Source organism: Coloeus monedula (assembly GCF_965178545.1).
Source record: "Coloeus monedula genome assembly, chromosome: 24".
Taxonomy (NCBI): Eukaryota; Metazoa; Chordata; class Aves; order Passeriformes; family Corvidae; genus Coloeus; species Coloeus monedula.
Genome location: NC_138804.1, coordinates 2,305,487 through 2,320,166, shown reverse-complemented (window position 1 = coordinate 2,320,166; position 14,680 = coordinate 2,305,487). Strand labels below are relative to the sequence as shown.

At 49.7% G+C, this 14,680-nt stretch overlaps 1 protein-coding gene across 1 annotated transcript in view; it reads left to right on the top strand.

Annotated features, from left to right (window-relative positions):
- CSMD2 (CUB and Sushi multiple domains 2) overlaps positions 1-14,133 on the top strand; it is a gene marked incomplete at both ends in the record, with an annotated part of 303,868 nt that extends 289,735 nt beyond the window's left edge. Inside the window, 8 exons of the mRNA XM_082296608.1 lie at positions 1,858-1,969; positions 4,953-5,132; positions 6,364-6,429; positions 9,432-9,593; positions 10,375-10,487; positions 11,348-11,435; positions 12,231-12,369; positions 13,974-14,133. Coding sequence (XP_082152734.1) covers positions 1,858-1,969; positions 4,953-5,132; positions 6,364-6,429; positions 9,432-9,593; positions 10,375-10,487; positions 11,348-11,435; positions 12,231-12,369; positions 13,974-14,133 — 1,020 coding nt within the window. The remainder of the gene's footprint in view (positions 1-1,857; positions 1,970-4,952; positions 5,133-6,363; positions 6,430-9,431; positions 9,594-10,374; positions 10,488-11,347; positions 11,436-12,230; positions 12,370-13,973) is intronic.
- Positions 14,134-14,680: the final 547 nt, after the last annotated feature.

Below are 14,680 nucleotides of genomic sequence, written 5' to 3'. Positions count from 1 at the left end.
CCTGCTCAGTCCTTGGCCTGGATTCCCCAGTTATCCCATGGATTAATGGGTTATCCCATGGATTCCCCAGTTATCCCATGGATTCCCCAGTTATCCCATGAATTAATGGGTTATCCCATGGATTCCCCAGTTATCCCATGGATTAATGGGTTATCCCATGGATTCACCAGTCATCCCATGGATTCCCATGTTGTCCCATGGATTCCCCAGTTATCCCATGGATTCCCCAGTTATCCCATGGATTAATGGGTTATCCCATGGATTCCCCAGTTATCCCATGGATTCCCAAGTTATCCCATGGATTAATGGGTTATCCCATGGATTCCCCAGTTATCCCATGAATTAATGGGTTATCCCATGGATTCCCCAGTTATCCCATGGATTCCCAAGTTATCCCATGGATTAATGGGTTATCCCATGGATTCACCAGTCATCCCGTGGATTCCCCAGTTATCCCATGGATTCCCGTGTTGTCCCATGGATTCCCCAGTTATCCCATGGATTCCCCAGTTATCCCATGAATTAATGGGTTATCCCATGGATTCCCGTGTTGTCCCATGGATTCCCCAGTTATCCCATGGATTCCCCAGTTATCCCATGGATTAATGGGTTATCCCATGAATTAATGGGTTATCCCATGGATTCCCCAGTTATCCCATGGATTCCCAAGTTATCCCATGGATTAATGGGTTATCCCATGGATTCACCAGTCATCCCGTGGATTCCCCAGTTATCCCATGGATTCCCGTGTTGTCCCATGGATTCCCCAGTTATCCCATGGATTAATGGGTTATCCCATGAATTAATGGGTTATCCCATGGATTCCCCAGTTATCCCATGGATTAATGGGTTATCCCATGAATTAATGGGTTATCCCATGGATTCCCCAGTTATCCCATGGATTCCCAAGTTATCCCATGGATTAATGGGTTATCCCATGGATTCACCAGTCATCCCATGGATTCCCCAGTTATCCCATGGATTCCCGTGTTGTCCCATGGATTCCCCAGTTATCTCATGGATTCCCGTGTTGTCCCATGGATTCCCCAGTTATCCCATGGATTCCCACGTTGTCCCATGGATTCATGTGTTCTCCCTTGGATTCAGGTGTCCTTCCATGAGTTAATGTCTCCTGCCATGGATTGATGTGTTTTCCCATGGATTCACATGTGCTCCCATGCATTCATGTGTTATCCCATGGGATTCTTGTGTCCTCCTGTGGATTCCTGTCTTCTGCCATGGATTAACGTGTCCTTCTATGGATTCACGTGTCCTCTTCCCATGGATTAATGTCTCACATCCCATGGATTCCTGTCTCCTCTTGGGAGCAGGACACCCCAACGTGCTCCGTTAGCCCTCTGAGCGTGTTTGCCCTGCATTAATTAGCAGTGCATTGTATCTGAAATTAATTACAGTGCTCATTAATACTAACTGCTATTCACATTCATTCCCGTTAATTTCCAGGCCAAATCCTGCAGGTGCTTTTGCTGATCCCAGCAGGAAATCATTGGAATGGGGACAGAAACCCCTCAGCGACTCCCTGGGGGGCTCCATTCCAGCCTTCCCTGTGGGTGCCCATTCCCTGCTGGGACAGTGGATGCCAGAGCGGATCCTTCTGTTTTCCTGCTAATTAATCACCTTCATCTTGGGCTTTAATGAATTAATTTTAGGTTGAATTCATTTTAAGCCACCATAAGTGTCATTTTTTCCCTGTTGGGAGCTTCCCTGGGATCGGAGATGCCCCTGGTGCTCCTGGGAGGGGTGAGGTGGTGACGAGGGAATGGCGCCTTCGGAAGCGCGTGGGATGAAGGCTTGGGAAGGCCTGGGAAGCTGAGTGATTGTCTCCCATTGGGACAGGTGGGCAGCATCCTGTTCTTCAGGTGCCAGAAGGGATATCTCCTGCAGGGCTCCACCACCAGGACCTGCCTGCCCAACCTCACCTGGAGCGGCGTCCAGCCCGACTGCGTCCGTGAGTCCTGGGAATGGCACGGGGAGCTCCTCAGCCAGGCTCTGGGAAACGGGTTCTTGGAGGAAATGTATTGGATTTTAGGGAGAATTTGGGATTAGGAAAGAATTCCTCCCTGGGAGGGTGGGGAGGGGCTGGGATGGAATTCCCAGAGAAGCTGTGGCTGCCCCTGGATCCCTGGAAGTGCCCGAGGCCGGGTTGGATGGGGCTTGGAGCAACCTGGGATAGTGGGAGGTGTCCCTGCCCATAGCAGGGGATGGAATGGGTTAATCCTTAATGTCCCTTCCCACCCAAACCATCCCCTGATTCCCAAACATTCCGTGGTAACAAAGGGAGCTCACAAATCCCTTCTCCCCTGCCATTCCACCACGTGATTCCAGATGGGATTTTCTTTACCTGGCCCTCCCCCAAAGCCACAATTCCAGGTGAAAAGTTGATTTGTGCTTCCCAAACCCCATTTGATATCCAGGATTCAGCTCCACATTTATCCGGGAGAGCTCTGAGTGCTTCTCCTCTTTAATAACTTAATTTCCTTTTTAAGTCCATCATCTCCTGCTATGCCAGGAGTTTAATTTAATACATTGAAGTGCTGATCTCCATCCTGGATGTCCTCTGTATCCTAAGAACTCAAAAGCTTTTTCCTCTCCCTTGGGGAAATATTTTTCCATGAGCAAACCCTGTGGATGCTCCATGAGCAAATCCATTGGGACACCCAATTTTAAATGCTCTGCCATTAAGGACGGGGCTCTGGATGGGGCTGATGAGTGCTGGGCCTCCCAAATGATGGGAATTCAAGACAGTTTTCCACTCTCTGAGAGTTTCTAAATCATCCTCTGCAGAAGGAGGATAATCCTGATACCTCCTGGAAGCTGCCCGGGGTTTGTTTGGGAATTACAGAAAGGACAAATGTGGCAAAAAGTCCATCTTTAAGGTCGCTTCCAGCCCAAACCACTCTGTGAGGCCATAAATCCCCAGTGTAGGGCACAGGGAGCTCCCCTGCTCTGCCATTTATTTGTTGGGTGTTGTGACATCTCAGGGGAGCTGGTGACACTTCCACAGCAGGAGCAGCGCGGGCACGGAGCTGCACGAGCCTGGCTTCCCCTTCTGGGACCAAATCCTGGGAGTTACGGAGCAAGGACAGGGATTTATGGCTCCTGCACTCTGCTGGGGGGGCAGTGGTGCCAGGGAGAGGGTTCATATAAAACCAGGGAGTTTGGGATAAAAAAGCAGGAGTTTGGATAAAAAAAACAGGGAGTTTGGATAAAAAAACAGGAGTTTATAAAAAACCAGGGAGTTTGGGATAAAAAAGCAGGAGTTTCTATAAAAACAGGGAATTGGGATAAAAAAACCAGGAGTTTATAAAAAAACAGGGAGTTTGGATAAAAAAACAGGAGTTTATATAAAAACAGGGAGTTTGGGATAAAAAAACAGGAGTTTATAAAAAACCAGGGAGTTGGGATAAAAAAACAGGGAGTTTGGGATAAAAAACCAGGGAGTTTGGATAAAAAACCAGGAGTTTATAAAAAACCAGGGAGTTTGGATAAAAAGCAGGCGTTTATATAAAAACAGGGAGTTTGGGATAAAAAACCAGGGAGTTTGGATAAAAAACCAGGAGTTTATAAAAAACCAGGGAGTTTGGATAAAAAGCAGGCGTTTATATAAAAACAGGGAGTTGGGATAAAAAAACAGGGAGTTTGGGATAAAAAACCAGGGAGTTTGGATAAAAAACCAGGAGTTTATAAAAAACCAGGGAGTTTGGATAAAAAGCAGGCGTTTATATAAAAACAGGGAGTTGGGATAAAAAACCAGGGAATTTGGGATAAAAAAACAGGGAGTTTGGATAAAAAACCAGGAGTTTATAAAAAACCAGGGAGTTTGGATAAAAAGCAGGTGTTTATATAAAAACAGGGAGTTTGGGATAAAAAAACAGGGAGTTTGGATAAAAAACCAGGGAGTTTGGATAAAAAACCAGGAGTTTATAAAAAACCAGGGAGTTTGGATAAAAAGCAGGCGTTTATATAAAAACAGGGAGTTTGGGATAAAAAACCAGGGAGTTTGGATAAAAAACCAGGAGTTTATAAAAAACCAGGGAGTTGGGATAAAAAAACAGGAGTTTATATAAAAACAGGGAGTTGGGATAAAAAACAGGAGTTTCTATAAAAACAGGGAGTTTGGATAAAAAACCAGGAATTTATAAAAAAACAGGGAGTTTGGGATAAAAAACCAGGAGTTTATAAAAAACCAGGGAGTTTGGATAAAAAAACAGGAGTTTATATAAAAACAGGGAGTTTGGGATAAAAAAACAGGGAGTTGGGATAAAAAACCTGGAGTTTATATAAAACCAGGGAGTTTGGGATAAAAAACCAGGAGTTTCTATAAAACCAGGGAGTTGGGATAAAAAACCAGGAGTTTATATAAAAACAGGGAGTTGGGATAAAAAACCAGGGAGTTGGGATAAAAACCAGGAGTTTATATAAAACCAGGGAGTTTGGATAAAAAACAGGAGTTTCTATAAAAACAGGGAGTTGGGATAAAAAACCAGGAGTTTCTATAAAACCAGGGAGTTCTTCTAAACCCAGGGCTGTGATGCACCCCCTGGAATCCCTGGCTTAATTTTTCAGGGATTCATGCCCTGCAAAAGCAGTTTTTAGTCTGCACCCGCACCTGCGACTCAGTTCTGGGCTCAGAGGTGCTTCAGCACCCATTGCTTTTGCCTTTTTCCCTTAAAAACGGGGCTGGCAGAGCCCCTGATTTTCAGCTCATCGAGCTGGAGCCGAGTGAAGCTTTAGCCAGAAAGAGAAACCCAGCACGGGGAGCTCCTCCTTCACTCCTCCAGCTGGGACAGACCCAGGCTTGGCTCTGCGAGCGGTGCCGTGAAGCTCTTGCAGGAGGTTTCTGTCCCCCGTTGATGTCACCGTGCCACTTTTTGCTGTCCCTGTATCCTCCTGGGTGGTTTCTCTCACCTCTTTTCCCTTGTCCCTTCCAGCCCACCACTGCAAGCAGCCCGAGACCCCGTCCCATGCCAACGTGGGTGCCCTGGACCTGCCCTCGCTGGGCTACACCTTGATCTACTCCTGCCAGAGCGGCTTCTACCTCACCGGGGGCTCCGAGCACCGCACCTGCAAAGCCGACGGCAGCTGGACAGGGAAGCCCCCCATCTGCCTGGGTGAGGGGCTGGGCAGCCCAGCAGGGGCCAGCTGGGTCCTGAGACCCTCCCCAGGGTTTCAGGTTGTAGAGATCCTGGGCCTTGAGGTCCTGCAAAGGTGGTTTTGAACGTGCAGATAAACCTGAGACTCAGTTCTGGGGTCAGAACTCCAAGGAATGAGGGAGGCGCTTTCAGCCTTGACTGTTTCCCCTTAAAAGTTGTGGGGTGGCACAGCCTGATTTCCAGTTGGTGGGAAGGTCCCCACCGTTGGTGTCCCCAGCAGAATCCCAGAATTAGCTTGGAAAAGGCCTTTGAGGTCACCAAGTCCAGCCTGTGACCCAACACCCAAGTGCCACCTCCAGTCTTTCCTTGAAGAGTCACCTGGGGATCTTCTGGGGGCGATTTTCGGTCTAGAAGCACCTGCACAGGACAAAAATTGTTTATCTCCCCCAAATTTTACCTGCCACGAAGCCTTGGATGGGGAACGTGTCCTGATCCATGGAAATGGAGCCCTGTGGCTCTCCTGGACGTGGTCACCCTGAACACTTGGGATTGGAGCAGGACAGGCTGGGGACAGAGTGGCTGAAAGGCAGAGAGGGACATGGGGGTGCCAGTGGACAGCAGCTGGACCCGGTGTGCCCACGTGGCCGATGGCACCTGGCCTGGGTCAGGGATGGGCCAGCAGGAGCAGGGGAGGGATTGTCCCCTGTGCTGGGCGCTGGTGAGGGACACCTCAAGGGCTGTGTCCAGTTCTGGGTTCCTCAGTCTGGGAAAGACACAGAGGGGCTGGAGCATGGCCAGGGAAGGGAACGGAGCTGGGGAGGGGCTGGAGAATTCCTGAGGGAGCTGGGAAAGGGGCTCAGCCTGGAGCAAAGGAGGCTCAGGGGGCCCTTGTGGCTCTGCACAAGTCCCTGACAGGAGGGGGCAGCCGGGGGGGTCGGGCTCTGCTCCCAGGGAACAGGGACAGGAGGAGAGGGAACGGCCTCAGGCTGGGCCAGGGGAGTTGGGGTTGGATTTGAGGGAAATTTTCTTCCTGGAAAGGGTGGTCAGGCCTTGGAACTGCCCAGGGAGGTTTGGAATTCCCAGGGAAGGCCTGGACATGGCGCTCAGTGCCCTGGGCTGGGGACAAGGTGGGGATTGAGCAGAGCTTGGACTCTGTGACCTTGGAGGGTTTTTCCAGCCTCAGGAATTCCGGGATTGACAGTGTCAGGCCCCACAACATTCACCAGCTGTGCTTTCCCTCCTCCTGCAGCCGATGTCCGTCCCAGCGGGAGGCCCGTGGGCACCGCGCGGGAGCCACCGCTCGCCAAGGTCTCAGGTAGGGGAGGTCTCATCCCCAGGGACTCATCCCTGTGATTTACCCAAATATGGATAAGGATCTAATATCGACATCCAACAGAGACGGACAAAGACTCTCTAACAGCTTAGAGTTAGAAGTGCATGGTTATCAGGGATCATTCCCTGAGATGCAGGGGGCCCCGATCCAAGCAAACACAAAGCTTTTTATCTGCAAATATTATGAATATCCGAAACACAAATGCATATTCATAACATCAACACCTCCCGTTCTCCGCTTCGTATGGAAATGAGCTTAAATGTCACTAAGCATCCATAGTGTGTGCTCTGAGTGGAGTCGGTGGTCTCGAATTGGAGCCGTGGTCCCAGATGGAGGAAGTAATATTCCTCTCCCTCATTTTGGCCTTTTCACCCTCCTGAGCTTTTAACAATCCTAAATCACTTCAGTGACCTCCAGATTTCCTCCAGCGTGACTTTTGGATCGGTTCTCACAGAGGGAGGAAATTGGTAATTGTCCTTGTTCCTTAGACCAACTTATCAATGTTTCTATTTCCCATTCTAAGCACAGCTGAGCAAACATCAACTTGACAGGCTATCAATTAATTCAGTAATCAATTACTCACGTCTTGAAAACTCCTTTCAGGACCAGCTCTTCTTAACTAACTATTCCAATTAACTCTAGCCGGGCCCAAACTCACTCCTATCCTAACTAATTTCAACACAGCTAGCCTATAACTAAAAATCTTCATATTTCTTTACAATTCTGTGTTTCACCTGCTACCCCTGGACATCACCAAATCCACCCTCCTGAAATCCTTGGCACAGCTGGAAGCTGCCATGTACCCCATCCTATCCCCTGGAAAACACACAGGATCCTCACAGGAGCTGGACATCAACACCCACTGCCCTCCCCAGAGCATTCCAGCCCCTCCAGGATCTTGTAAATTTGACCTTTTTTATTTGAAATTAGCTTTTCCTAATAAATTCTTTTGGGGATCACTTTGTTTTTAAAACCTTCCTTGCGGGTTTTTATCACCACAACCAAATTAAAGTCACCACTTTTGGCTTTGTCCCCCGTGGGGACGGCACAGAGCGGGTGGGATTTGAGATGGTTCAAATCATTCAGTTATTCCCGGTGAATTTGAGGAAAGACAGGAATCCTGCTCTGTTTTTTTTTCCCCTGGAAAACAGAAACACTCCCAGTTTTCTGCATTGTAGTGGGTTGGTCCAAAATACTCATTACTGTTTACTTCTGTGAGATAAGAATTAGGAGAAATGCAGAGCAGGCACCAAACTTGAAAGAATATAAAGAAGTTTATTAACAGACCTAAAAGAAGGAAAAAAAAATCATACCACACCTTCAGAACTCTTCTCCTCTGCCCACCTTCCTCCCTTCTCCCACTGACAATGTAAAAAGACAACCCTTGAGATGTTCAGTCTGTTTATCACTTCCATAATAACCTTGTTCAGTCCATTTAGGAAGAGGAGTCTCTCTGCCTGCATGTGAGTCCCTTCCCCGACTTGCAGCTTTTCCCACAACTGCTTTCGAGGGTCCACTCCTGAAGTTTTTTGGGGTACAATTTTAAGGTTGAGCCGTTCAGAAACAAAAACAGAGGCCCTTTCTCCTTCCCTGGAGCAAAGGGTCTTCATCATCTTCATTGTTAGGACTATCTCTGGGAGCATCTCTAGGTACTGAGGTTTCTCCTTTTCCATTTGGAGCAAAATTCCTCATCTGGTCCATCTCTGCCTGTTCAAACTTCTCATGAAATTACAGCTGCGTCAGCATCTGCCTATCTCAGTGCAGGTGCTTTTGCTTACGAGTTGAACACTCCACCCCCCAGATCTTCATGGAATTACAACGGGATACTCTGACATATCATAGCTTCACAACAGAATTTCAGCTTTAAGCATCTCCTCTCTCTCTTCTGTACTAGTTTGAAAACAAACCAGTGGGAGGCACCAAGTCAGGATAACAATTTAATGGGGAAATTAAAGAAAAGGAAAAACTAAAAGAAAACACTGGTTCAAACTGACAGAGTCAAGATACAACCTGAGTCCCTGTTAGGCAGGGTGGTGGTAGCAGTCTGGTAGAATGGTGGCTGCAGTCCTCTGAAGCCGTGATCCTGTAGAAAAGGGGCTGCTCTTCCTCAGAAGGTCCAGTGGTGGCTGTGTAGCTCCTGTCTTCTGGAAAGCCAGTGGAAAGGTTGTCTCTGGTGTTCAGAATCTCAGATTATATCCAGGATGGAATGCTTGGTTCTTCCCTCTGGGTGGAGCATCTCACAATGGGGTCATGAGTCATGAGGCCAAGTGTTGATTGGGCTCATTAACAGAAGATAGTCCGGAGGGAGTTATCTCTGAGTCATGCAGCAGGACAATGATGGGCCATTAACAGCAAGATAGTCTGGGGGGAAGGAAGCAAGGAAACACTGCCCCACCTGATTTCAACAGCTCATGAGGATGGTAATAGAATACACTGCAACCCAGGACACTTTCCTCAGGTTTTCAGCTCTTCACAGCACTAAAAGGGTTAATCTCACCCAGGCCTTGCAGCTGGAATGTCCCTTATCGCTGTTGGTCACATGATCTTTGCCAGACAGCGGTGCAGCTTCAGCTGAATCTTGGCTGCACTGGAGATGGGGGGGAGCTGGGCTGCTCCGGCTGCCCACAGCAGGGCTGTGGGGGGGTTCCACGGCTGGAACAGGTCCATCGGCTCCAGGATGGCCGTGGCCCAGCCTGGCCTGGCCTGAGCAGGGCCTGGGCCAGGCCCACTGGCCCCCACACAGGGCCCGCAGCCACCTGTCCCAGCGCTGGAAACGAGACAGAGACTCTGCCTCGGAGTTTCCTATTCTTAAGTGTGGATCACAGAGGCGGTCACAACTTTAAGTGGCTTAAAGAACTGCCCATATTCAAACTGGCCACTGATAGGTCCTGTCAGGTCAGAGAGGAAGCTGTAAGCACCCCTTGGCAAGCCGGGACTATGCTTTGCTAACCCATGACGTGCATCTCCCCTCACTGTGCTCCCAGTGCCCGCGGATGTGTTCGCGAGGAATTCCCTGTGGAAGGGCTCCTACGAGTACATGGGGAAGAAGCAGCCGGCCATGCTCTCCGTCACCAGCTTCGACCCCGCCACCAGTAAGGTCAACGCCACCTTGATTGACCACAGCGGGGTGGAGCTCCAGGTGTCCGGTAAGGGGCACCACGTGGCCTTTGGGAGGGGTTGGCATTGGCACAAGGGGTGTCCTGGCCAGGGAGGGGCTGTCCCCTGTGCTGGCACTGCTGGGACACCTCTAGAGCTGCGTCCAGTTCTGGTCCCTCGTGGCCAGAGAGACCTTGAGGGGCTGGAGCGTGGCCAGGGAAGGGAATGGAGATGGAAAAGGGTCTGGAGAACTCCTGAGGGAGCCTGGAGAGAAGGAGGCTCAGGGGGGACCTTCTGGCTCCCCACAAGTCCCTGACAGGAGGGGGCAGCCGGGGGGGTCGGGCTCTGCTCCCAGGATGAGAGGAAACAGCCTCAGGCTGGGCCAGGGAAGGTTTAGATTGGATTTGAGGGAAAATTTCTTCCTGGAAAGGGTGATCAGGCCTTGGAACTGCCCGGGGAGGTTTGGAGTCCCCATCCCTGGAGGTGCCCAAGGAAGGACTTGGAGCTTTTGGCAAAAAAGATGAAATTCTGTGAATGGGACTTCAAGGATCCTTGGGGGTCCCTTCCAGCTCATGGTTCTATGAGTGCTCCCTGTCCCTGCCCTCCTGGAGCACCAGGCTCTTCCTGACCCAGCAGCAGAACCTGAATATTAATTAAATATTGAGTCCTTTTCCATATGGAAAACATCTTCAATACCCTGGGCTGTGTTTCCCAGTCCATCCCACTGATAGGACTGGTGTCCACTCAAGCCCTGAGGTGGTTTCTCTGCCCTCCCAGTTACTTATTTCAAGCCAGAGTGATCCAGAGCTGACAGAATCTCTTCTTTTCCAGGGATTTACAAGAAGGAAGACGTGCACCTGCTGCTCCAGGTGTACCAGATCATGGGACCTCTGGAGATCTTTGCCAACAAGTTCAGGAATGACAAATGGGCTCTGGATGGACACGTGAGTGCACAAAATCCACCCTCCAGTAGTCCCAAAAATGCCACCTCTGCTCCCAAAAATCTCACAAAGGTGCTCTGATTTCTCCCTGGGAAGTGGGAGCCAGAGCCAGAGCCCTGATCCAGCGTAGGCAGGAGTCAGGGAATTGCTCCTACATGGATTTGGACACGCTGGAGTCAGCTGTGCTCCCAGCTGGAGAGGATTCCCGGGCTGAATTCCACGGGCAGATGGCCTGGGATGGTGTCTGTCCCTCCCATGGCTGTCACGGCCCAGATTTCCCTTCCCTGAAGCTGAGGGATAATTCCTGGAGCTGGGAGCGGGATGAGGTTGGGAGGGGCCATGTGGCACCTCCCCAGCAGGTGACACCACGTGTGTGCCAGCTCCTCCTGCGGCTGGGGCTTGGGTTTATTGCCCTGGGCTTTGAAATCCATCACCTCCCAGGGAATGCTGGAGGAGAAACCAACAGGATTCCTTCCATGCGGATATTTTCCATCTGCTCAACATCTCGCTGGACGAGCTGATTTTCCCTGTAATGGAGCCAACTCCTCACCCCTCTGCTTGTCCCTGGGAGCTTCCCAAGCCCTTCAGGGATCCACTGGAGCTTGGAAAAAATGCGGATCCGACTGAGCCACGACCGCTTTTTCCCCTCTCCCCCTGGAATCAGCAACGTCCTCTCCGGTTGATGGCAAACCCGATTTTTTTGGCGTCCCTTCCTTTGAGACGTCTTGAGCAGTGAAACTCCTTAAAAAATGCCAGGATTTTCTGGGGAATTGCATCAAATGAATGCACTTGGAAGGGGCTGGGATGAGCTGGGTGTTAAATGTTGGATAAATCCAGTGATCTCCTTTCTCCTGTCCCCGCAGGTCTCGTCGGAGTCCTCGAGCGGCACCTTCGTGTACCAGGGCTTTGTGCGTGGCAAAGGCTTCGGGCAGTTTGGCCTCCAGAGACTTGGTAAAATTCCTTGGATTTGCACTTTTTCCCTTAATTCTAAAAGCTCCATTTTGGCCTGGTGGGGGTTTCCAACCAGGGAATGTTTTCCCAGTCCCTGGCTTGAATTTTTGGCGCTTTCCGGGCGTTCTGCTGAACTCAGGTGTGAGGTTTGGGGGAGACATAAGAGCACAAAACAAACAGCACGATGATAAAATTGATAATTTGGGAACAAAATGAGGGATAACCAGGCTGCTGTCCAAAAGCAGGGAGAGTTTGGAAGCACAAACAGACCTGGACACGTTTTTCTCCACATTTCCACATCCCTGCCAAGCCCAAATCCTGTTCCCACCACAGAAAACGTCTCAGTCAGAACTCACAGACGCTCTTGAGAGCTTAAACCACCCGAAGTTTAAGCTCCTCAATACCTCTTAAAGCGTGGTCTGAGCTCCTTAATCCCTCAGGATTGTCGGGATCTCGTCACCTTTATGGATGCTCGTTACTGCAGCGTTTCGGAGTCTCCCTTAAAGCCCAACTTGGAACTTTTTTAGCAAAATAAATCAATTTACACCTGTCTTTAATCACAGCTCTAAATAAATGATGAGGCCTAAGTTAGGCTGGATCTCCATCCTTGCTGCCTCCATCCCTGCAGCTTTCAATTCCCTTTTCCAGCACCGCTTCCCTCATTTTGCTGCCGGTGTCACTCGAGCCAAGCCCCTTTTTCCCCAGCAGGGGCTTGGAAATATGGGAAATATGTGGGAAATGTGGGAAGTATGTGGGAAATATGTGGGAAATGTGTTCCTTTCTGCTGTGTTCCAGACATCAGCATGATGGAAAACGATCCCGAATCCATAGGTCACCACTTTGCATCCAACAGCAGCTCCGTGGCAGCCGCCATCCTTGTGCCTTTCATCGCCCTGATTATTGCAGGGTTTGTGCTTTATCTCTACAAACACAGGTGGGTTTGGGGCAGAAATTCTAAAAGGTGAAAGAAATTGAGGGATTTGAGAGAAATATGAGCTGGGCTTAAGATCCCCCTCCCTTTAGGACTGGTTTAATTCATGAGGTGGGACACTAACAAAGAGAGTTTGGGAGATTGGGGGCAGAAATTCCAAAAGGTGAAAGAAATTGAGGGATTTGAGAGAAATATGAGCTGGGCTTAAGATCCCCCTCCCTTTAGGACTGGTTTAATTCATGAGGTGGGACACTAACAAAGAGAGTTTGGGAGATTGGGGGCAATAATTCCGAAATTTTAAAGAAATTGAGGGATTTGAGAGAAATCTGAGCTGGGCTTAAAATCCCCCTCACTTTAGGCCTGGTTTAATTCATGAGGTGGGAAAACAAAGCTTCATCTCTACAAACACAAGTGGGTTTGGGGCAGAAATTCCAAAATTTTAAAGAAATTCAGGGATTTGAGAGAAATCTGAGCTGGGCTTAAAATCTCCCTCACTTTAGGCCTGGTTTAATTCAGGAGGTGGGACACTAACAAAGAGAGTTTGGGAGATTGGGGGCAGAAATTCCAAAAGGTGAAAGAAATTGAGGGATTTGAGAGAAATATGAGCTGGGCTTAAGATCCCCCTCCCTTTAGGACTGGTTTAATTCATGAGGTGGGACACTAACAAAGAGAGTTTGGGAGATTGGGGGCAGAAATTCCAAAAGGTGAAAGAAATTGAGGGATTTGAGAGAAATATGAGCTGGGCTTAAGATCCCCCTCACTTTAGGACTGGTTTAATTCAGGGGGTGGGACAATAACAAAGAGAGTTTGGGAGATTGGGGGCAATAATTCCAAAATTTTAAAGAAATTGAGGGATTTGAGAGAAATCTGAGCTGGGCTTAAAATCCCCCTCACTTTAGGCCTGGTTTAATTCATGAGGTGGGAAAACAAAGCTTCATCTCTACAAACACAAGTGGGTTTGGGGCAGAAATTCCAAAATTTTAAAGAAATTCTGGGATTTGAGAGAAATATGAGCTGGACTTAAGATCCCCCTCCCTTTAGGACTGGTTTAATTCATGAGGTGGGACACTAACAAAGAGAGTTTGGGAGATTGGGGGCAGAAATTCCAAAAGGTGAAAGAAATTGAGGGATTTGGGAGAAATATGAGCTGGGCTTAAGATCCCCCTCCCTTTAGGACTGGTTTAATTCAGGGGGTGGGACAATAACAAAGAGAGTTTGGGAGATTGGGGGCAATAATTCCAAAATTTTAAAGAAATTCAGGGATTTGAGAGAAATCTGAGCTGGACTTAAAATCCCCCCCTTAGGCCTGGTTTAATTCAGGAGGTGGGACAATAAAGCATGGAGAGACGAGGGTTTGGGAGAGGAGAACGGCGAGGCTTTTGCTGCCCATTAATGGGATTTGTGGCCACATTTAGGAGGATCCCAAGCCAATTCCTTCCCCCGTGGCGTTGGAAATTCACCTTCGCTCCCGCTCCCTGCTGCAAACCCAGATTTTCCCGCCCCATCCCCATGGATTCCCCCCTCCTCCAAAACACATTCCCCTCCCACCCTCTCAGTCCCCTCCCTCAAGGCCTTGACCCGGGCGCGTTTTGTCCCCGATGCCGCAGGAGGAGACCCAAAGTCCCGTTCAACGGCTACGCCGGCCACGAGAACACCAACGTGAGGGGAACCTTCGAGAACCCCATGTACGACCGCAACCTGCAGCCCTCAGACATCATGGCGGGCGAGGCCGAGTTCACCGTGAGCACGGTGTGCACGGCCGTATAGCGCCGGCCCTCACGGTGAGTGCGACATGGCCGCCGCCGTCGGCCCCTCGCTCCCCTCAGGGCCGCGGCGGCACGGAACGCGTTGGGTTGGAAGGGTTCTTAAAGCTCGCCCAGTGCTGTGTGGGCAATGAGGGCTTCCGCTGGGCCACGTGGCTCCAAGGTGGTCTTGGATACTTGCAGTAGCTACGGATTGTCTGGGAATTCCATCGCAGCCTCCTCGTCGCAGGGGGGGGTTTCATCCGGATTTCCCGTCTAAATGCAATCTGCTGTAGCTGCAGTGAAGCAGTGGATCAAAGGGATCTTGTGGGGGCTTGGAATGTCCTTGCAGGGCCAGGAGGTGGACTCAAGGAATGATGGGATGAGAGACAGCCTTAAGCTGCTCCTGGAAAGGTTTGGGTTGGAAATCAGGAGGAATTTCTTCCCAATATCCCACTTCTTTTAGCTCAGTTGGAGCAGTGGGTCAAAGAAGGCCCAGGATTGCCCAAGGCATCTTGTGGGTCTTGGAATGTCCTTGCCGGGCCAGGAGCTGGATTTGAGGCTTGATAGGA